At 29.9% G+C, this 25,536-nt stretch overlaps 2 protein-coding genes across 4 annotated transcripts in view; one reads left to right on the forward strand and one right to left on the reverse strand.

Moving 5' to 3' along the window:
* Nucleotides 1–5,759, forward strand: part of LOC118204177 (uncharacterized) — a 39,159-nt gene extending 33,400 nt beyond the window's left edge. For all 3 annotated transcript variants that reach the window (XM_085824699.1, XM_085824698.1, XM_085824700.1), the window contains one exon: nt 1,789–5,759. In XM_085824699.1, the coding sequence (XP_085680825.1) occupies nt 1,789–3,063 (1,275 nt within the window). In that variant the 3' untranslated portion in view covers nt 3,064–5,759. The remainder of the gene's footprint in view (nt 1–1,788) is intronic.
* Nucleotides 5,760–10,981: 5,222 nt separating this feature from the next.
* The window catches only part of BORCS5 (BLOC-1 related complex subunit 5), a 33,443-nt gene continuing 18,888 nt past the window's right edge, over nt 10,982–25,536 (reverse strand). Inside the window, exons 3-4 of the mRNA XM_035376505.2 lie at nt 15,542–15,730; nt 10,982–14,194 (exon numbers count right to left, since the gene is read on the reverse strand). Coding sequence (XP_035232396.1) covers nt 13,979–14,194; nt 15,542–15,730 — 405 coding nt within the window. The 3' untranslated portion in view covers nt 10,982–13,978. The remainder of the gene's footprint in view (nt 14,195–15,541; nt 15,731–25,536) is intronic.

Raw genomic sequence — 25,536 nt, forward strand, 5'->3', positions numbered from 1 at the left:
CTAAGTTTATTTAACTCTTTTCTATTGTTAAGTATCAGTCAAAAGTTAAGTCATTAAAAAGCCATCTCTTAATAACTAACTAAAAAGAGAATGACCTTTTCCTTCAGATTTCCATAAGATGTTTCTTTAAGTTTGTTCCTTGTTCTAGTAGTTGATGTTTTGTAAAAATGATACTTGCAAGTCTGACAGGATATCCACCAATTTTTGTGGTTGGCAGGAAAAAAGAATAGAAAATAAGGGACGGAAAAGATTCTTCTAAGCAGGTTTTCTTTAGTGATTAGTGTTTCTTCAATGATTCTTCTTATGCTTGCTTTTAATGCAATTACAGTTATTAAAAATTAAATGTTAGAAGGAATATTATATATATATTCTGATGTCGCATTATTAAATGGTCACTAATTTGTGTGATTGTTAATGAAGGCAGTTCCCCCACCAGTATGTAAGGATTCAAATCCCTAGTAAGACACTGACATTTAGAACTCTGGGTTCTGTCTGGGTTCTTCAAAAGGTTTCCGAAATGCATCTCATTAAAAAATATATCCATTTTAAAAGTTTTGTTGAGACTGGTAATGGGGAAAGAAGAGTACAAGATTTTTACTGATCATTCTGTGGAGTACCTCAGTCAAAATTGGATTAACATTTTGCAGAAAGCATATTGCCAGTGGTGGTGCTTAAGTCCTTGCCCAATAAATGAATGCCTCTGTTTACCCACTCATAATTCTTCATGGACTGCTGGGATACAGGTAACAGTATTAAAGACTATTAATTTCCTAAAAGTGAATATTTTATCACCAAAGCAACTTAAAAAATGAAAAATATGATCTGTAAAAATCACTTTAACTCTGAAACTAAAAGAATACATTTCTTTTACCATTACAATACCTTTTACTATTCACATGAAAAATATAATCTTGATGTTAAAATATATGCATTTTCCCCCTCCCCTTCCCAGATTTAATTAAGCTTTAACAATCCTAAGTTAATTTGTAGCATTTCTTTTTCTTTATATCTATCTCTGCGTAGAAATTATATTTCAAAATAAGCAAATGTATAAAATTTAAGTCATTTTTTAGGAAATAATTCTAAATAATTACATAAAAATGCCATTTCTTCAAACAATTACTCTTGTTACTTATATAAAATTAAAGTTAAGATTTGTTGTGAATATAAGGCTTTGAAAAATATGTCTTTAAGTTTTACTTCTCAGATATTTATTTTAGATATGTAATTGGATTACAGCACTTTTTTAATTCAAATGTGAAATTTCATAAAAAAGTTGAGAAGAGTTCTGGAAAAATAAAAACCAGTGTTTTACTTAGTTCTTGTCTTAGTACTGTGAAATAAAAATTTCATTTAGAAAATTATTAATTATCCTTTATTAATTAAAAATATTTTAGTAGAGCTTAGTATAAGATTAGTAATGAATATTGCTTTAAGTCAGAACCATTAATTGAAATAGCTTCTGCTTCTTATCTTCTATCTAAACTTGTTCAAAATAGTCTTCAGTTAAAGATTTTGTGAGCATGAGAAAATAGCATTATGTCAGTAAATTTATTCTTCGTTATCTCGGCTAATTTTGTATTTCAAGATTACAGAACGTTTTGCTTTAAAAAATATGAGCATTTTTTTTTTTTTTACCTTTGAAATGGGAGCATACAATGGTTAGTGAGAAATTTTGCACTAGATATTTATAGTAGCCTTCCTTATTGTGTGAAAAAATCTTTTTTGTTCTTAAATACACCACTTTGCAGATCTGTCTAATCTTTCTGAAATTTCTGTCTTTTGTAGGGTCTTGAGAAGGTATATTTGGAAAGGAAAATGGTCCGTGAAAGTCCCCAAAAAACTAAAGAAATTATACAACTGTTACAAAATGTGAAATATCTAAATATACCATTTGGATGTGAAGATGAAACTGTACAAATTATTTCCAAATGTTGTTTAAATCTTAAAGAATTGCATGTTGGGTATGTGGGCATTGCTAGCGATGAGAGAGAGAGATGCCTCTGTGGTGCTAGATTTGGGTCTCCAGGTCCTCGTTGTCTTTGGGTGTTGCGTATAAGTCGTTCAGAGATTAAAACAGACACTGTTGCATGCATTCTAAAAAACATATCGTCTCTGGAAATTTTTAATTACTTGTATTTGTCACGGGTGTTGCTAGCTATGCATTATTATGATATTGTTGATAATAAATTGGCCACGGTTAAAAAGTATTCTTTAACAGAACTTGATTTCAGGAGTTCAACTCCATATGAAATTGATTTACTTCTAGCTATATGCACTGTTCTCTGCCCAAACGTTAAAAGGTTGTCTGTTGGAGTAGCTTGGCAAGAACATGTACATTTATGTCTTCAGTTTTCTAAACTAGAGAGTTTAACTATGCATACATTCTCTAATCGGGATCGAATAATTCTAGATGACTTTTTAAAACTAAAAGGAAATGATTTAATTTCATTGGATATCAGAGGACACTTTTCAGTTTCTATTCCAGTTTTAATAGAGAATTGTCAAAAATTAGAAAAACTGCATATGAAAATTGTTGACCATCGATGCGTGTTCGAAGAGTGCATGCCAACTTTAAAGGATATGAAATGTGTTACTGTACAAGGTACAAAAAAATCTTGCCTTCCAACTTTAAAGCATTTGAAAGAGTTGATTGTTTACACTTTTGAGGCTGCTACGCCATTAACTACAGAAGCTGTTTGTTTGATTTTGAATTCCAGCCCAAACATAGAATATATGTGCATATTATATGGTATAATCTCTGATTCTCAGCTAAAGAAAACACTTTTGGATTATTGCGAATTAAATACTTTAAAATATTTGTATTTAGGTTTTTCAGGTATAGATGTAAGCTTCTTACAGGTAATTCTTAAATCGTGCACATCTCTTCAGAAATTAAATGTCCGTTTTTGTAAAAATATATATGAAGAAGAATTTGAGATTTTACTCCAAACTGCATCTACTACCAAAAATAAACCTCAAATCATTTGGTATGATTTTGAAAGCTTTATTGATGAATGTGATATATATTCAACTGAAGATAATTTTGGTGAAGACCTTTGAGGTTTATTTCTGTTATATTTTATAAATTCAGAGTACATATTTTATTTTCCTTATAAAAATATTTTATACTTGTAAGTTTTTAATGTAATAATTTTCTTTATATATATGTATATATATATATTATTTAAATTAAATTGTTATCTTTTTATTATACTTGTTTATAAATTAGAAAACCCCTTATGATTAATGCAGAAGAAATGTGCAAAATGATTAAATTATGTGTATAGTAAGAGCTAAGTTTTGTAACCATTATTGTCAGAATTATGTTTTTGAATTCTTTTATCTTTTTTAATTATTTACTAAAAGCAGGTATTAAATATTTTTTTTAAAATTTCTATTTATTCATATCCCAGCAGCCTATGAATCAAGAATGTAATGATGATGTCTAATATTTATTGTGTTGTATTAGTGTGTAAAGGCATTGGGCATTCAGCTTGAATTGATGACATTATGAAATAAATTTATAGATTTATTTCACATGTCAATGATTTCTTAATGTTAGTGAACAGTGATTATAGTTCTTCATATCATGTGAATCAAGAACATGTAAAGACAATATGTAATATTGTATTTTAAAATATTAATATGTAAACACATTGGGCTTTATGCTTGCATTGATGATGACATTAATTTTTGCACATTGATGATATTATGAAATAAATTTAATGTCAATGAATCGAGAATATATCCATGTAAAGCCATTGTGTAATATTGTATTGTATTTCATAGTAGCCATGTAAAAACAGTACCTTGATTGGATTGATGACATTATTTCAATGAAACGATTCCAGCTGTTCGCATACCAGTAGCACATGAATCAAAGATGTATTCTCTGTAAAGATATTTGTCTTAAATGTATTGTACTGTAAAGTATTGGGTATCTTACTTGAATGGATGGCAAAGTAATTTTTGCACTATGCTATCTTAGATTAAATGGGAATACCCTAAAAACTGGTGTTTGAGAAGTTTGTATTCCTCTTTGCTTTTGATTGGTTTCTCAAGAGGACTTTTCTGTGTGGTGCTTTTTACATGACTTTGCTGCTTGTATGTATAACAATTGCAACTTTTCATGTTTGATATGAAAGTATACTGTCAGATCTATTTTGACTTACAGTAGACACTACTTAATGTGATCATTTGGACGTTTTTATCAAATTGACAAAGTCCCACCCTTTTGTATACAAAAACATGGAACATATATCGTTCACTATGCTGAACAATTTGATTAATATCATAAAAATGTTATAGAATAAATTTTTCAAACTTAACAAATAAAAGATAACGTCACCAAATAAGTTAAAATGACGGTATTTATGTATTAACATAACCATCTTGGCACGATGGCAATTTTTTACAGACGAAATATTTAACGGATGCTAGTTGGCAACATTCATGACTTTTTTTAAAAAACATTCCCAAACTATCGAAATTTATTGCAAGTTGGCAAGCAATATCAACATATCAAAACACAGTTTAAAATATCTTTAATTATTAAATAACAATTATGAGATACATTTAAAAAAATGAAATGCTTACATTTTTCACAAAATCCTTTTCTAATTTTTTAGCACTGTTTGTATTTTATAGAATGATTTGTTTTTCTTAAAAATCATCAGAAAATTGCACCGACTCATCACTGCACACCAGCTATTTACAAAATTCATCTCATTATTGTTACCTTTAGCAATTTTCTAGCAAAATACTGTATTCCTGCAGATATTTTATATTTATTTCATTTTTGACAAAATCCACAAGCTGTATTTCAGAACTGAGTTGAAGGCAAAAAAAATATGACTATTTGTCTATAAAAACTATTGGAACTTGGAATACAATAAAACAAATGCACATGAAAATGACAGTGTTACTTGACTGAATGATTGTTATAAGCAGAGGTACCAGAGTTTGGCACATTCTGATAAACTGGTGACTAAGTTCTTTGAGATAATACATAAGTACCAAAAACATACTGTAAAAATTGCCAAGATACAGTTAAATATTTCCAAGTTCTAGACATCTTAGTTTTGAATTTACCTAACCTTTTAAAAGTAAGCAAGAAAACAACTTTAGTTTGACAAAAATTTTGACTAACTTTATCAATTTTGAGGGGAGTCAGATTGGGTTCCTCTTCTTCAGTAGAGAAAAAAAAATAGTGTCAGAATTCTTTTTTTTTTCTCTGGGGAGGGAAGGTCTTTGAAAACATCTACATGAAACTAAGGTTGCATTTTGCATTATTTTAAATTTTACATTATCAAGTTCTCTTCCGATTATGACATTATGAACAGTTCATAACCAAATTTTTGCATTTTCCTAATTAATGCTGTGAAAGTGTGAGTTATGTGTTTCTAGTTATATTAAATTATTATAATTCCATTACTATTTTTTCCCATCATTTAATGTTATCAAAAGAGCTGTGTACAAACATGGTCACACTAGGCACTGTCTACCGTAGCAATAGCTTCAGTAAAATCATTAATCTACACAAATGCATTTTGTATTGGGTTCAGTTTACAATTACTATTGAATGCAGTGTAATTTATAGTGCAGTACTTATCTGTGAGTTGATGAATTTTTTATTGCAAATGAATACTTTTTCTGTTATTTATTTTTTAAGTTTCCCTGTTGTTTAATTAATATGTAGTTTAGTCATTGCTTTTGAAATATGTGTTTTAAATAAAGAATCTGTGTTTTCATTATTATTATGTGTGTTAACTTTGCTTTACTTACATTTACATTATTATTTAGATTTTCAATATATTGCATGATTATGATTTGTTACCAAGAAAAAACTACATACTAATAACAACAAACAGAAACCCAAAACATGACCCTCAAATTTCAAAAGCATTACCACCACTACCATGACAGATGGCAGCATTATATAGTGATGTTATATATTATATAGTGATGCAGCATTATATAGTGATGTACACCTAACCATTAGTGGGTTGCCAGATAAATACATTTTCATAAAATACTAGGCTGCCTATTTTGACTATGTATTGCTCTGCCCGATGATTCTTATCAGGATTTGAGTGGATAATGGGATAGTCCTGCGGATTAGTGCTGCTTAGCCCATCCTCATGTAGAGTCTATGTGGCTGTTCTCTAGATCGATTTCCCTAGATGCAGTTGGGGCCACTATAATCAACATTATCTCCTCCTTTCCAGAATATGAAACTGTGTTTCCTGAACCTATGAGTTGTTGTCATGGTCATGTATGTTTATGACAAATAAAGAACTTTCCTTTTTCTTGTGCAAAGAAACTAAAGTCATTTTGTTATATTACACTCGGGATATTCATGCATGCTTGCTCCAAAATTAGACAAGTTAACTTAATGTAGAAATGAAGAAAGTGGTTTAAGCAGGATGAACAGATATGTCCATAATTCTTGAAAGCTTAACTTTAATCTCACAGCCAAAATACAACAACCAAGTATGAACTTGAATGGATCATGGACACATGAAAGTGAATTCTATTTGATAATAAATAAGAAAACATGATTTCCAGTATGATATATAGCTTTGATTTTGATGTAATTTGACATGAAAGTGAAGCTGATGTCTATGCATTAGGTAGAAACAGCGGTCTATCCACCAAAAATAAATATTTTGAATAGCAGAATCAATTATCCAACCAGATAAATTCTGCTCCATTTTTAAAGATCATAGAAATTAGTCATAAATTTATTTAAAAAATACTTATTCTAGAAAAACTAATTAATTATGTGTTGTTAAAAAAAAACTCATAATTTTCAGAATATATACCTTAAATATTAAATCTGTCACATAAGAATTATTATTTTGTTAATCAAAGTCACATATTAATAAATTCAGCATTATGACAATATGCCATCAGAGAATAAGAACCACTGATAAACTGCTTTAACCACTGTATAGTGCAATGGCACTTACATATATGGAGCCTCACAATGCATATGATATAAAGTTAATTATCATTATAGTATTCTTCTGTGTGTGTTCTGATGCAGAATATATGTGTATATACAAGATGACTTCTAGAATACTTAAAAAAATCTCTGTGGCAAACAGATATTTTCATAGCCTGATGAGATAGCTTCTAGAATACTTAAAAAAATCTCTGCTGCAAATAGATATTTTCATAGCCTGCCTGAAGAGCTATTTCAAATCTACCTTTCTCAAGTTAAAAAGTAAACTAGTACTTTATAACATCTGTTCTGACTGATGTGTCGGAAGCTTGGGCATTGACTTTACGTGATGAGGAAGCTTTAGGGATTTTTGAGAGAAGGATATTGCATTGCATACTTGGTGGAGCCCATGTGAATAGAATGGAGAAGATCTAATTTAGAGTTATACAAGATCTATAGACAACCTAATGTAAAATTCTCCAAACTCCTACTACTAATACTGGGCTGGTCATCTGGCCAGAATGCATGAACATCGGTGTTGTAAAAATATCTTTCTGGAAAAGTCCAGTGGAATCACACCTCGGGATGACCCCTGGTGAGATGGATCGATTGTGCTGAAAATGACGTAATCATTCTAAAGGTCAAAAACTGGGAAACATTTGCAAAAGCAGAGATGCCTGGAGAAGGCTAGGGCTCACCTTGGGCTATCGAGCCAATGAAGAAGAAGACAATATGTGTATATATACACAGAATATTTCAAGATTTGTATATTCTGTATTTAATTGTAAATTTGTTTAAGGTAAATAGCTCTGGTTACTTTCCTTGTCTTCACAAAAAGCCATTTAGTTTCTAAAGAAACAAATATTGCTGATTCTAGATGAAGACTTTTGAATACTATTCTCTGTTTCCTTGACAGAGAATACTATAATTTTTAATTTTGATTTATTTGTTGAAATCCACAGCAATTTATTTATATAATAGCCAAAAGAGACATTAAAGCACTCACCTAACACCCTTACCCTTAACAATAAGATTTTCTTGGTCAACCAATCAGTGGGCTTCACTAGAATTCCTTTCTCACCATTCCTATCTATGTATACATTTTTAACACTCCCTTCCACCTATTTTAATGGCAAACATAAGAATCCCTTAAGAGTCCTCAATGAAAATCCTTTTTGATTAAAAGCTTCATAGTAGCAGTTATAAAATTTAAACTGTACGTTAGGGTTAAAATTATATATTTTTTTACCTATATTTTTGTATCTGCATTTTTTATATGCATTGATACTTCTAAATTCCCCATTAGCTTTTATGTCAATCTTTTTGTGAATGCGTCCTTTTTTTTTTTTTTTTTTTTTTTATAACATTGGGGATTTTTGATAACCTTCATGTTCTGAAATTATTAATCATTCATTTAAATACCAATTTTATATATGAGTTTTTCATGATTAAAAGAATTGTTTCACACATTCGAGGGAGATGAAATGCAATCGTACCCAAATTATTGTGGAATTGGGGAGAAAGGGGTGATTCTTCTTGATAAATCAGCCCTCTTCCGACAAATCAGCAATAATTTTCTTACTTTTTTTATGTCTTAAGTTACGTATATACTGTTCTACCTTACTTTCATGCAGGTACTATTTTTTTCTTTTTTGAAATGCATGATTCAAATGAGTTCTATTACACATTTCAAACTTCTTTGAAGTCTATTACAAGTTTTTAACAGTTTTAAGTATTTATATTTCCTAATTTCAATTAGCAATACTTTTACATTTCCTTTCCTAGGAGATAATCATAAACAGAAAATTAATAATTAAATAATAATTGTGCCAAAAATTATAATTTTAACCACTAAGCAAGTTGTGATTTTCCCTCCAGTCATCATCTACACAGCAGTTTTCACTAATGACTAAAAAATGATTGGTTTCATCTTCTCTAGTAGATAGTTCATATTAAGATATAAAAATATGATGGAAATTTATGAACAAATTAAACTTAATCGGAAATAGTCCATTAAAGTCCTAATTTTAATCCTAATACAACCCCCTTCACAGCATCTATACTACCTCACTAACATCATTCTTTCCCTGCAGTTTCTCTGCATAACTGTAAACTTTTGCTGAACTGCTCTTCAGAACAACCGAAATTATAAATTATTCCAATTGCTTAATATGCTTCCCTTTTCTGCCTGCTGCTACAAGAATAAGCTGTCTCTCAATTGACTGTATTTTTCTACTATTTAAAATGAATGCTGAATACACAAAATTGTGAGACCTGCTTAGCACCCCTACTGTTGCACAAATTAAGCAAAAATGTATTTCTGAAGAACTGTTCCTGTTCAAAATAAAAATTATATTTTAACCACTAAGTAAGTTGTGATTTTCCTTCCAGTCATCATCTACACAGCAGTTTTCACTAATGACTAAAAAATTATTGGTTTCATCTTCTCTAGCCGACTTTCTAATAATTTATATCAATACATCAACAAAAATGGCGCACATACACACACACATATATATATATACTAGTACTGGGGTACTAACATATATATATGTACAGTACAAAGTCCGTAATCCGGACTCGTCGGGACTTCGGCGATTCCGGATTAAGGGTTTTTCCAGATTATAGATCATCAATTTAAATCTGGTAAGATGGCATGCAGAAATTATACTTTTAAAAATATGAAACCGTAATTTATGAAATAAAGAGCAATTATGATCTAAAGGGTATCAAATTTTACAAAAAAAAAGCTTATTATTTATTTTACTTTATTAAACATTTCTTTCAATGCACGCATGCGTAAGGTTTATGGCTTTGAGGTCCGGATTATAGATCATTCTGGATAATGGACGTTCGGATTACAGTCTTTGTACTGTATATGCATACACATATTGTGCATATGTGATTTATCTGTAGATAGTTTGATGCTAGAAGACAGCTTCAGTCGCACATCATTTACGAGTACGATAAGCAACCCCAGCAAAGGGAAATGCACTAACAGGCCAAAAGAGACTAGAAAAAGTAAGTGCATATTCAGCAGCTATAGAGTTGGTCTCTGTTTAAATTTTGAACTGTCTAGATAAGCTGTCGCACTGCAGATGATACAATGCAGATTAATTTTCAAATGATGCAATTAGTTTTAAAACAGAAAATGGATATAACCAAATTCGAATGAGGAATTAAAAAAGACTACTACTAAATTACACTTCATGATTTTCTTTCATATTTTATATCTTATATATGTATGAATATGCTGACTTTTATATGTCCATATCAGTACAACAGTTTCCAGTCTTCTTTTGGAGTACTAATATAATTACTTGCTAGAAACATGGGCAAATTAATGATAACTTTTATAAAAATATATCAAAAGTTTGTAGAAAGTGTTCCCAGATGAGTGTAGACTATAACTCATACAAATAGTGGACTGAAATCCTATTAAAATATGCCAAATGAATCTATGATCCCACAACAATGGATGGCTAGATACTTTTAGCCATACAGTGCAATAGTCTTAAACTGCCGGCTCCCGAAACAGCTTTATGAGGCCTATGAATACATTTCAATTATGCATTTGTTGCAAAGGTTTTAAGAGATTGAGTTTAGACTATTTTCATTACCATTAAAACCTGACACGAATATTGAATCACAAAATCTATAAAGTGAACTAATTAATTTACAATATGATATAAATCTTATTCAAAGATTGTAAGATATAGCTTTAATATTTTTTTTTTTTTTCCCACACTTGTCAAAAAAATATGTATGCTCAGTTTGCACTGAGCATGATAACTTTGTAAATAACTATTTTTAATAGTTGAAAATTAATACAAAAAGAACCCATTCGACTGATTAGCAGCTACAGTCAGTAATAATTATCTTCATTGTGGATTGTAGTAATTTTTCTGTAGTACATGGATATTATACAAATAAATTTTGTATTTACATAGGACATTTATAATTACTTACATACAAACATATGCATTTTAATTTATGTATCAAAAAAAAGTTTAATAAATAAGAGAAAGAGACTAGGTTGTCATTATTTATTCTCTAGTTGTATCCCACTTGAAAAATTCTCATAATTTGTTTAAATTAAATTACTTAATGGCTAATTAAACATGTTAAAGCTATCTGAAAGACATTTTCATCTGAAAAACTAATATTTAGCTGTCAATATATTTAAATTAAAAAGTGTAATCAAGAAAATTCTCTTACAGGTGCCAAACTTTAAATTTCAGGTAGAAAATAAATATGAACCTCCTTTTTTTTCCCCTTTGTATTATTATATTTATGTACTGATAAATATTTGATGAATGAAATTTAAAATTTAGGTCAAGTATTTTTTATTTTGTTGATAAAAAAACAATCATTTTTCTCGGGGGGGGGGGGGAATTCTGGCGCCCATTGGTTGTTTTAAAATCATGCATTTGCACTGCATGCAGTTTGTGACCACTGATATAGTTATTTTGATGGTAGAAACAATTCATCATCTTTGTTCTTTCCAAGCTGAGCAAACAATGCTACTGATCAGCTGTAGTCTTATAGCAGGAAAAGATAGATTATTCTAATATTTTTCTGATATATAATAACCATAAAATCAGTATTCCATACAAAATCCTTCACAAAAGATGTGCTTGAGATTTCATTAATTTTTAAATTATTTATGGATCTTATAAATTAATACTTTGAGTAAATTTAAACTCAGCAAATCTATGTAGCAAGCATAATCCATGTGGCAAACAAATTTATAAAATCTCCATAATAATCATTGACTTCAATGGCATGCTAACATTATTCAGTTTAAAAAAGTTCTTTTCAAGGTAGAAATTCAAAATTTCCAACAGTTCTACTTTACTTTTGTATTTTTCACTGCGACAAAAATTTACTAAAAGGCATAAAACTTATATGATATTAAGTACAATAATTTATAAATAAATAAATAAAAATCCAATTTGAAATAAATACAGATTATTATTTACATGAAATAATTCTTTTTCAATGATTCAAAAGAAAATTCTCTACAAGTACTGTTAAAATGCACAAAACATTCTCAGAAAACTTATGCTACAATAAAATAACTAGAAATTAAAAGATAAGGGAAAAGAACTTTGACAAAAAAAAATATACATTTTTCCGTGTGAAGTAATTTCAATAAATATAGTAAAATAATAGGTATAGAGATAATACAAATGTATATTATATAATCATTTGCAATTACATAACAAATTTCAAAACTCATATTAAAATATTTGATGCAACTTATATGTTTAAACCTTTATATATGCTTTTACCAAAATATACCTTAACCTTATTTTTTTAGGGCTTCTCATCTTAGCAAATGCTCATCCCTCTTGAAAATAAATTATGCTGAAAACAAGACGGTTTAATCTCTTAAAATGCACTGAACGTTTCTGAGCAAAACATTTTACAAATTTAACAAATATATTAATTTACAACATAAGTAGCAGAGTTCAATTTAATTATATTCAATCCATTTTGAAAATCATATTAAAAAATATAAATAAAACTTTTGAATTTGATATATGAGAATGGATTTTGTTTATTTTATTTTTCAAGACCTCAAATATTTGAACTTACTGTTTTTTAAAATAGATTTTTGAGAATGAATTTGTTACATAACAACATTATAGGTACGTACAGATGTAACAAAAATGATCGACACAATTTCAAAAGATGACAGAACATGGCAACAGTAACAATTTTCCTAATATGATATGTGGTGAATGCGAAAATTTAACAATGAACATGGAAAACAATCATTTCAATCATCACGGGTATTTACTAGAAATAGATGTTCAGATGAACTGTTCAATGCACAACAACCAAATGCAACACATGCACCACTATGTTCACAGATCTCATTTACGAGATGCTCATTGACCTTCAGAATTAGGACTGTTACAGAAATATATGGCATGCTAAGTATCTTCTTAAGTGTATGGTGGCAGTGAATGAAAGTGAAGTTATTGGTAAAATGTATACCAATCACTTCACCTTCACTGTGATGCATGTATTGCACTTGACGACTGTTCACTTGAACAGTTCTTGTTAATATCAAATGCTAGTTCTTGCATATACCCATGACTAGGGGCATCCCAAAGAAAGTTTAAGTTTTTAAATGTATGTACCTAGATATAAGAAGATAAAAAATATGAAGTAGAAAAGTTGTCTTCTTTGAAAGTGTTAAAGTTTATTGTAAAAATGGACTTTCAAGAATCACTCCCTACCTTATCCCTACCCTTTTTTGACAGTGCATGCTTTAGTTGCTTTTAGTGAGAAAAGCTTTTCAGAGTTGAAGTTGATCAAAAGCTGTCTTTGATCAACAATGAGCTGTGCAAAATTTAACGTATGGCATTCCTTTCTATTAAAGGTGCAGTGGCTAAAAGCATTAATTTTGATGAATCTATAAGAAACTTTTCAGAAGGTCACAGAGAAAAAAAAAGAGAAGTTAAAAAACATTTTTTAAATCATCAAAAATGGCAGATTAATAAGCCTTTTTAAATATATGTTTGTCCATTACATAGACGTATGTTTTCCCTTATTTTTAAAACTGTTTTTTCAAAAGCAATTTAACTATTAATTTAGAAGTCAAGCAACAAAAATCAGCATTTGTGTTTGCAAATTTTTTGCATGAATAGTTTCAATGGTTTTACTGAACCAATGATTTTTCCGCCCCTAGCCTATAGATAGCTAGCCTATATATGGCTATAGGTCTGCCACTCTTCATGAATAAAATGATTTTTCATTCTCTGTGTTCTTCATAGTTACTCTATTATCTTTACATTCCACCACATAATGCAGTATGAAAATGATTACCTTTGCTGTATACTATACATTCTTAGAATTGTTAACATCGATTCTGTTACAGCCTGTATAATCAGAATAAATTCAAATAAATAAATCTAAATACATTTGTTAATAGTGTCAATTTATAAACTATATTTCTTCTTATTGATCAGGTTTAATAAACGCAGTGAATGCACCACAGCATTCACTTTCCCAATCCTATCCTGTGACCATAACAAATGGTTCCAACCTTTCTTCAGGAGGCAGCATATTATTCAACGTGTCCATGCTTTTGATTACTTCTTTCAGACCTGACTGGCATCGCTGAAGATTATTTGATATTTCTTGCACTTTCCCAAGCTGCTCAGCATACTTGGCAAATTTTTTCTGACGCTCTGCCAGCATGTTAGTTAATGTTGTAATAGCAAAGTCAATCTACAGAAAAATTAAAAACTTTGTACCCCACTATGTAAAACACACATTAAGCATCATTACTTAAAAGATACAACATTTAAACACGCATATGCAAAAAACGTTTTCCCGTAACATAACTGAGTTTAAATCTTATAAAAAAATCTTATAAACTGGATAAGTACAAAATTATGATCCAAGAGAGAATTCATTACCCCCCCCCCAAAAAAAAAAAAGATTCTCATTCAAATACTACAATTTTGAACTTTACCAGAAAGAAAAGAAATTGGTTATAATTATTTTTAATATAATTTAACTTCCTTAAATTGTTTTTTGTAATCAGCTGAACATCTTGCTGATGAAGCTTATTTATGGCAAATATACAAATTTAATGAAAATAATTAATATTTCAGAAATACATACAACTGAAGAACTGTATAATTATGAGGGAAAGTCAAAATATATGTTTCTCAAACCTGCTATCCCCAGTGTTTTTATTCAAAACAAACATAACGAAGTAGGCTAAGCAGACTTACTTTATGTTTTTACATAGTCATCATAGGCACTGACACATTTATCATAAACACTTGAAAGGTTTAAAATCCTACTGAAAAAAATGCATGTTCTATTTTCCTTCAAATAAAAACATATATTTTATATCCTTTTCATTAGCTGAAAAATAGTACAAACTGATATTCTTGCACACCAAGAGATTTGAATATCTGAAACAAATCTTAAAATTACATCTTCTAAATGCTTTTTAGTAATTATATTATTAATATGCATTATGTTTTAATTCTGCACCCATTTGCATTTCCATACCCATAGTTTAAATCTATTTCTGCTTTGTGAAATATATGCATAAAAATGTAAGAAGTGGATGCATTAAGAATGAAAAATATTACTTACACGTATATGATGTGTAAATCCTGCCTCCTCAAATTTTTATTTGTTTGTTTATTTCAAGGATATGCTAGTTCACATGACTTCAAATTTTTTTTTTTCTTTTTCAGAAAAATACTGGCAATAAGATAAAATTATATTTTCATTTCAGATCCTTTTTATTAAGGGAATGCAAATTATATACATATTTACAAGCATAGCTGTATAATTATTTCAAATGGTAAATCAAATGCTAAGTGATTATAATATTTCAAAATGCAGGAATTAAAATTATATATTAAAATGTTTTGGGGATCATTTTGTTGAAGCAGATACTGAGAGAAAAAGAAAGATGCCATCACTACAAATGATTTTAGTCTGCTTAATTAACAAACATTAAACAAAATTATGTGAAGTCTATTGTTTATAAATAAATGTTACTAAAATTCAAAATCAAATAGTACAAATGAACTGCAAAAAATAACTTACTTCTCTTATCCTCTGAGTCAATGCATTTTGTTCGGTGCTAACAACTTCAGCACATATTTTGAGATGTTCCTGGTATCTTTGACAAAGTTTCAAAATAATCTGATGATCAAGTTTATGGAGTACTTCTGGGTCATGCACAGTTGGTATATTCAGTGTCCCCCGCATAATAGGATGAAATGTCGGTGTTTGCTGAAATAATTAATAGAAAACATGTAATTTTTACATCATTTAAAAGTTAAGAAAGAAGTAAGTACAGTATTTTTAAGTATAAAGACAGTGATAGATGTAAAAATTTATTGTTTACATAAGTGATACAGTTATCTACTAACGATTGATATACCATATTTACATGGGTAATTTCTCCCTTCTTTTTACTAATTTTATCACACAAAAATTGAGAGGGGAAAATTATGTAAATAATTTAATTCCTGAAGGATGCAGTTACAGTAACAATCAACAGCATTTATACCAATATCAAAGGCCAATGTTCGTAAAATCCTCAATAATGAAAAAAAGACAGCAGCATATTTAGGAAAAAAGACTCAGAATGACATTATTACATTATCAGAATGACATTATTGACAGATACACGATAATATAAAGCGGGCTCTCAATCGGTGGTACGCAAAAGAAAAATAGATGGTACATAAATAAGCAAAGTATTTCTAACTATTAAATTCAAAAATTAAAACCCCAACATCCTGATTGAGTGTTTTTTCTAACAGTTGTAAATTTATGCGATATGAGCTTTGTTCAAGAGTGGTGGTGGTAGTAGTACTTTGTAGTGGTTGTACTAAAGGTTTTCAATTTTTGTTTAGATGGTATGCTTTAGTCAAAAGGTTGAGAACCGCTGACATAAAGTATATATTATAAAACAAGTTCAAAATTGAACTATTATTCAATTATTCTTGATAGTACTCGCAATGCGAGTAAGGTTGAACAAATGACATTTGCAGTAAGATATAGTTCCACTGATCAATCAGAAACGGGATTTGAATGCAACATTAATGTACACTGTTAAAAAAAAAAAAATGGGACACTGCTATATCTCCCGTTCTACTGGGCCGATTGACAAAATTCAAACTGCGTTTTTTATGTCTCGAAAGCACGACTTAGGATATATATTAGATTTATATATAGCACTATTCTAACATAGGTATTTTGACACAAAAAGAAATAACATACCAATGTTTTTACATATTTCGATTCTACGACCCAAATTATGTCAGAATACTAAGTTTTGTAAAAATCGTACGAGTAGTTTTTAAAATATTACCTCTCAAAATTTTAGCTCCTCAATGTTAATTGAATTTGGCAAATAGTTATTAATATCTCTTTTTTTTATTGCACCATTTTTTTATTTTTCCTTTCACATTTTGAAATTTGGGTTCATTCCAAATAAAATTTACCCATTTTTTGTGTTTTATTTTTTAAATTTCTATTTTTAAACAATTTTTATAAATTTTTCAAAAAACAATTTGAATTATAACCTATACATTTTTGCCATCATCTTAAAGTAGGTGTATTTCTAAGCATACCTGCAAAAAATTAGACTTTTTTATTCAAAATTTTCTAAGATATACACGAATTTACATATTTTCGCATTTTGAAGTTTGGTATCTTTTTTTTTTTTTTTTTTTTTTTTTTTTTTTTGAGCGATAATAACGCCAAATGTGCTTTACTGATTTTTGTTACAGTGAATTGCCGCAGCTATTTTTAACCTTAAATGTCAAGTGAAATTTTACGGAGAATTAATTATATAAAATTTTGGTTAATCTTTGGATTATGGTAACTTAACGATTTTTTGGCGAAAATTTGGCAACCAACCCTGCTACAGCAACCTGCTAGTTTTTGTTTGGACGCCATTGTTTTCACAAAGTAAAGGCTTTTTTTTTTTTTTTTTTTTTTTTTTTACTCAACACTTTTTTCCAACAATCTGCTATCCGATTTACACTTATGCTAGAACTTTTATGGAACAAATGTGCTTAATCATGACGAAGATTAGGTGCGAAATTGGGAGAAAGTGCAGAATCGCAAACTGCTTGAAGCGTTTTTAAGAATTGCACATACACGGTACCCATGTACACGTCGACCTATTTTCACTTAAAAAAACATCCCAGAATTGCACAAAAATGGCATTGCGCACACTCTTGACTTTATCCACATAAAGTCCTAGCTAGTAACCTTTATCGCCTTACCAAAATGTTGCCAAACTACCTGTTACCATATTCCAAAGATTAGCCGAAATTTTTTCCCTCAATGATGTGTAATAAATATTTATTAATACTATATGAAAAGCTATTTTTTTAAATTATAGATGATATTCAAATTTTTAACTTTTTTTTTTTTTTTTTTTTACATTTCTCCCTTTCTTCTTTTTTTAAAAAAAATATTTGTAAGAGGAAATTTTTATCTTCGACGTTTTAGCGTCTGCTACTTTACTTTAACTTCGGTTAAACCGACTTGTCTAAAACTGAGAACTTTTGTTTGATGTTTATTTGAATTTTATGAAAATATTTTATGACATTAACTGCATAATTTATTTCTAAACAAGCTGTTGCTTATGAAGTGGCTGAAAAAGCGGCTAATACTATCATCCACATTTTTAAAGCACAGTATATATTTATAGAAACATAAGATTTAGAATCATCATTTTTATAAAAGTCAAATTATGATATAAACATACAACTCTCTAGAGACCGAATTAATGGAAGTTCAATGGTTATTTAGAAATGCTACTTAATGGCAGGATAAGTCAGCAGGTTCTGTGAACAAGTACGAATAATTATATAAACGACACCCAAATTCTGGATTCAATTAACAACGAGGGTACAATGTTTATTAAATGAATTTAAGAAGTTTTTAAACACAAAAAATCAACTCATTTTTTATCCTAAAATGTATTTTTATGCGTAACGTATTTTCATTATATCCTTAAAATTCTAATTTAGAATGTAACTATTGAGAACTGAATTCTAATCATTAGTAATATAATAAGTAATTATTACGGTTATTAATAAATCCTTCTTATAAAGTAATTGCAAATACTTCCAAAAACTTTCTGTCTGAATGCAAATAATTTCTAATTTTATATTAATCAAGACTGCACACGATATTATTTATTTGCACTTCAATTCTTACCATCAGCTCTAGTAGAAGTTACAAATCAATTACATTTTAATTAAGGAATGACCATCTAAGTTTAGAAACAGTGCAATTCAATTATTGGTGCCGTATCTTTCATGGTACTCTCGATTGGCAAGCTACATGATTTTTAATGAGTATTCGGGTTTTTGCTAGTAACTTCACTTGGAAATTGCGCTTAAACTAGGTTAGTTGGTTATTTGAACATACAAAGAACATGGGAGCTATTTGGTTAAGATGCTTTCATAGATGACCTTTGTAAAGAGAACCTAGAAAACTACAAAAACCAACCATGCAGCCTGGGTTAGACTTCGCAAAAAACAATTAGTATTTAACAATCTTCAAATGCTAGGCAACTGGTGAGGCTCCAATTTAATATTTTATTTGTAAATATTTAAAATATTTCTCTATTCTTAGAGCAGAATTTAAGTTTTATTAACTCGTTAGTAAACTACCAAGCCGTAGTGAAAATGAATATTCAATTTCTTTTGCAATAATTGTATTCACTTAATATTCTTGGAATATGAGCTAAAGAAGGAATGTTCTGGGAAGATTAAAGAAGTGTTTAAATCCAGTGATATTAGGTTTGTCTTACAAGCTCAGATTCAAAACGATTCTCCAATTGCCTGAGTAAGTTGACTTCTAAATGGCTGTTAATTAAGCAGATGACTTTTAATCTTACATTATTCAGTCAGAAAATGTATTCCAAATGTTTTGTATTGCATGACAATGCATCTTTTCATTATTCAATAACCAATCGGAGAACCGCTTGTATTCCGAAAATAAGTATGTGTACTCAATTGTCCTGCATGTTCTTCAAATTTGTCTTCTTGTGATTTTTTTCTTTCCCAAAAACTAAAGTTTTTGGAAGGAAAGGAAAAGTTTTTTTGACAGTGAAGAGACAAAAGGAATATGACATCTACTTTTAGAAGCATGTCAAAAACAGATCTTTTTTTCCATTACATGTTGTGTATTCAGACAAAAATTTGGATCAGCGTAAATTCTATAATCTATTTTTATTACACTCTGATTACTTTATTAACATACAGTGAATATATACTAAACCTTTTACTTCAGCTTCAGTAATTCGGAATTGTTGTCGGAACTAGGACTTTTAAGTCAAATTGAATATTTTGATAATCCAATAAATTCAAGGTCGAAGTTTCAATATTTTATTTTTAGAGGGAGGGGATATTTTTTCAGTTTTTGTCCATTATCCTAAGTATATTTGCTTCAATTCTTTATTTTTTCCATAAAAGCAAAAATCTTACGCATGGTATACATATAACGAATAGCTTCAAATTAAAATTTAATTGGTTATAATTAAAAATCCACTTTGAAATGGTCATAAAAGGAAAACTACTGGATCAAATGTTAAACTTGGTAACCGTGTAAAGGAGGTCATGGGAATTTATTTTTCGCGAGAAAAAGAAAGCTCAAAAACCTCACCACCAGGGGGAAAATGGTGCTGTATGCAATATTGTTAAACGAAATATGGGTCGGAATCTAACTTAACCTTTTGTTACACGGGTTTAATAGTATGCTGTATACCCTTAAGAAATTTTGAAATAAACAAATTACCATTTAAAGGCGTTAAATTCGATAAAAGTCGTGTGCGCCATCCGTGTAAGGGAGAAATTTGTCCGTGAAAACCATGAATTAGCGATTAGGAAATTAGAGATCGCAAATCACTTGCACAAATGCGTACAATCTGGAAAGCGTTTTCTTACAGATCACTAATTTGTAATTTTTTAAGCCTGAATTCGGCTCTAAAACATGAATATACTGATTCAAAACGCTTTTAATCGATTTGGGCCAGAGAAATCCCTCATGTTACCTACCTAATTCCATTGCATTCTCCTACTGCATTCGAATGCATAGCAGTCATTCCACACTGTTTTGGTGTGGAATGACAGCTAGTTTCATAACTGAACTATTTTTCTCTGAATAGCAGTCAACAGCTGGACCACTGTGATTGCCTCTTGCTTAGAGTCAATGTTAAAATGTTTCGTGATACATGAACTGCAGTAACGTGGCATTTTAGATACTGCGATTTTTATGCAGGGCTGAGCCCCATCTCATATGTGTTGCAAAGTAACTAAGGCAACATTTCACGAATGAACGTCTTATAAGGCGACACTTCCCCTCTTCCCACCAGACCTCAAACTCTGTGACTTTTAGCTATGGGGTTATCTCAAAAGCACTGTTTATGGTGATAATTTAAACAATTTGGCAGAAATGAAAAATGTGATACGCCGACATGTCCGTAACATTCCTCCTGATATGCTAAGAGCTGCTGTTGAGAATGCAGTAACAGGATTTAACTTGCTTTTGGAAAATGCTGGACGCTACATCGAACATGCTTTGTAACACGTTTCGGAAACGATTAAACACATTTTAAACCGATGTTTTCATGTCTTATTTCATTTAACAATATTACATACAGTGCCATTTTTCCCTGGTGATGAGTTTTTGAACTCTTTTTTTTTTTTTTTTCCCGCGAAAAATAAATTCCCATAACCTCCTTTACACGATTCCCAAGTCCAAGTCCCAGCTTTAAAAATATATATATAAATATAAATTTTTATATTAATTCTCTTAGAAAGAATGTTTTAAGAAGCTAATTTTTCTCTCATGTTATAGATTGTATAAAAACCATGATCTTTAATATTATTTAGATTGTTTCAGCCGATATAAGAATCGGGTCACTCGGTGGTACAAAATAAACACTGCTGGACTGTTTTATTTCTTTGTCATTTAGCAAAAAATCTTTTAATTAAAATATTTATCCTTTGGACTTCACTTTAAACTTTATTTATAGTTAAAATGACCAGAAAATGAAAAGCTGTCTTCAGCTGAAACGCAATTTATGGAAATTATATTTTAAAAAAATTGACAAGAATGCAAAATTTATGGAAGTCTAGCAATCGAAAAATCTTAATTTTCCTGTGTGAGCACTGAAAATAACTGTAAAAGGAAAGAAGAAATTTAGAGGGAAAAGTAAGCAAAAATTTGCAGGGAAATTTGGCTGTCAGACATACCAAGATGTTTAAAAAAGTTGGACGATTTTGAAGATACTTTCAGGATACTTCAAAGAATTTAGGTGTTCAAAGAGAAAACACTTGGACGTGTACACCAGCAAATACCATCAATTGAGCTTGTGTTAACAGAAAAGACAAAATCGATATCATTGTAGATTAAAGTGAAGAGCGACTGGTTTTAGACTATATGGTTGTATAAATTTAAATTACATTATAGAACATCATATCGTATCATAAACGGAGAATCCCATGATTTCTCAGTCGAATTATTTGAAGATTCAGGAGTTTATCCAGTGATGTAGTGGATGTCACCTAAAGACTTTTTTCCCTCCTGATGAAACAGCGGTCGAGCGGTAAAGTCGCTAAACACTGGTAGTTCGGTCTGAGGTTCGAATCCTGCGAGCGGGCTGGCTGCATGGGCATTTTCATGGTTTTCCCCATATGTAACGTGTATACGAGCCAGTTTCCCTTAGAAAGTCCTCCACAAAGGCATCCCTCCCCTTAGGTAGATAGCCCTAGTGTGCTTTGTCATAATTAAATAAACCAAAACCTCTTGATGAAACCAGTCTTTCCTTTTACCTCATACCTTCAAAATGCTTAGCCTTTGAAGACTGATAAAGGCTCTGACCAAATACTGATGAAATGAATTGAATCGGATTATTTAGTTACGGCAAAGCAGGGCTATCTGCCTAAAAGGAAGGATGCCTTCGTGAAGAAATTTCTAAGAGAAACCAGCTGGCATACACGTTACACATGCTAAAATCCATGAGAATCCCCATGCAACCAGCCTGTTTGCTGGGATTCAAAACCCAGAGTGAACTACCAGTGTTCAGCGTCTTTATCGCTCGGCCGTTTGTGGGCCTTTATGAAATGGAAGGCGATAACTTTATTTAAAATGATTGTCAGAAATACCAAGATGTTTCGAAAAGTTGGATGCTTTTTAATTTACTTGCAGAATACCTAAAGAAAAAGAGCAAGAATGAAGCAGAATGCCTGAAGAAAAAATTAATTTTTACGTAAAATTTAGTATTTGTACTTTCTTTAAATTTAAAACTTTTTAATCTTGTGATATTTGATTCTTGCGATTTCAAAAATAAAATATTTGCCTAAAATATGAATAACATTTTAAGAAACCAAATGTAGGATAAAATTGTGCAAAGCAATGGGCACAATGATAAAACTGTTTAAAGCAGTGTATCCTAAGTTAAAATGTCGGTCATACATCTCTCTTATTTATATATATCTTTTCTGAACGGAACATTGAAAGGCGTGTTAAGTGTGCTTTACTGCATTTTCTCTTTTAATATATGCAGTTTTCAAAAGCATATATTAAAAGAGAAAATACAGTAAAGCATAGTCTGGGTTACAAGCATTCTTCCGAAAGAAACGCAATTCAAATAAATAAAATCAAATTCTGGAAAATTTATATTAATAAATATATTTAAAATGCAATTCAGCAATATTTCAGTTCAAATGAATAAATAGAAAATTTTAAAATAATTATCTGAAGAGACAATGCAACACTAACAATTAAAATAAAAGTTTAAAAATTACCTAAAAGAGTAACTATGACTAAAAATATAGTCATTAATTCGGACACCCATAATCCGGACGTCAAAGCTAAAAACTTTCTGCGCATGCGTGGCGTAAACGCATGCGCATAGGCGTTTACGCGTGCGCGTAATACCTTTACGGCTGCGAATATACATGTGCGCATCCGCATAATAAGTTTGCGCATGTGCGTTTAATGTATAACGGACGATATAAGCTAAAACTATCTAATTATTTATTTCAGTTAATGTTGCAGATTGCGTTGTTCCTTAATCTTCGAATTGGATCCGGCTTATTTTTTTTTTTTTTGCAGACTGTTAGAGCAATTTTATAAAAGTAAGCTTGAACTTCCGATTATGTCAAATAGAATTTCTGATATATATTTACTAATATGTAAAGGATCTACAAAGCAAAAGTATGTTTCGAAGTCCATTAAACAGAAAGTGGAATTGCTGCAAAAAATGGATAAAGGCATATATCCTTTGATTATCTAATTATTCCGAAATATGTTTATCAATTTCACGCTGCTCTGCGGGGGGAGAGAAACGACACAGCGCACAATGAATTGGAAGTTGATCTGTCAGCACTATCCTTATCTTCATGGCAGATGTTTTTATTTTATTTGGCTTATAATTCTTTACTAAATGTAGTATTTCATCTCAATGTACTCAGTCTTTGATATGATTTAAATCAAGTTCCTCGTCATTATAATTCCCTTCCAATAGTGAAGAAAGTGACTCAGAGGTTATTGAAAACGAAAACATTTCGATTGACAAATTAGTCGACACAGCAATTATAGGACTTGAACAGCGGAACTTTGTAACTAAACAAGAAATTATGTCTGTTTAATAGAATTAAAGAGAAAGTATTATCACATGAAACGAAGCAAATTAAACAACTTACATTGAAAGAAATGTTTAATAAAGTAAACAAATAAATATTTAGCTTTTTCTTTTTATCAACTTTGATACCCTTTAGATCATAATTGCTCTTTATTTCATAAATTACGGTTTCATATTTTTAATTTTATAATTTCTGCATGCCATCTTACGAGATTTAAACTGATGATCTATAATCCGGAAAAATCAATAATCCAGAATCGCCGAAGTCCTGACAAGTCCGGATTAACGACTTTTGACTTTATAAAGAAAACTATTTGAAGAAAAAATAAATGATGCACCTTTGATTTAAACTACGCAGTTCGAATGAATAAATATAAATTTTTAAAACAGTTATTCGAAAGAAACTATGCAATGTAAACAATTAAAATTAATTCAAAAAAGAAAAAAAATTATTAAAATTAATAACAATTATAATTAAAAATATAAGATAAAGAACATTATTTGAAAGAAGCAACGATTGAGTCTTTTTTTCCTCTCACGCACTATGTAAAAATGGAAATGAAAATAGAAGTTCGCCAAATGAACTCATTTTGGCGCAAACTGAATAAAAAGTGCCAACATAAATTATTGAATTTCTCCATAAATTTCGCACCAAATTTTACAAAATTTAATATTTAGGCATAATTTGAGTCATAGAATCGAAATATGTAAAAAAAATTGTTATGTTATTTCAGAAAAAGTCCAATTTTGTGTCAAAATACCTATGTTATAATAGTGCTATATATAAATCTAATATATATCCTAAGTCGCGTTTTCGAGACATGAAGAATGCAATTTGAATTTCGTGAATCGGCCCAGTAGAACGGGAGATATAGAACTGTCCCTCCCCCGTTTTTTTTTTTCAGCAGTGTACATTTTCTGAGTTTTCTTTCTATTGAAAGAGCTACTGGTATTAAAATATCTAAAGTTAATTAGAAGAGCAAGATTAAAATGGATTAAAATTTAAAAAACATGAGAAGTGAAGGTTACGACAAAGGTTTAAATATGACAGGAGACAAACTTTGAGTACAATCAAGAATTAAACTTTATATCCCATTTACATACTTTGCAGCATTTAGTAGTTAACGATATGGCAAAATCTTCCTTGGAGGCAGGAAATTTTTTTAATATAGTTCAAAAGCTATATACATTTTTCTCATCATAGATATTTCAGTGGGACACATTAAAAAACACCTTAAAACTCTTACACTGAAACTGCTGAATGACACTTGTTGGGAACGTTATATAGATTCCCTAAAACTTTTACGTTTCAAAACAAAAAATATTCATAACTACGAGGGATGTTTTTTAAGTAACGGCAGTTTGAAAATAAAAACCACACGAAAGAAAATTTTCAAAAACCAAATTCCTTTTCAGA

This window comes from Stegodyphus dumicola, chromosome 10, assembly GCF_044657685.1.
Source record: "Stegodyphus dumicola isolate Sdum_Otavi_A_Nest chromosome 10, ASM4465768v1".
Classification (NCBI taxonomy): Eukaryota; Metazoa; Arthropoda; class Arachnida; order Araneae; family Eresidae; genus Stegodyphus; species Stegodyphus dumicola.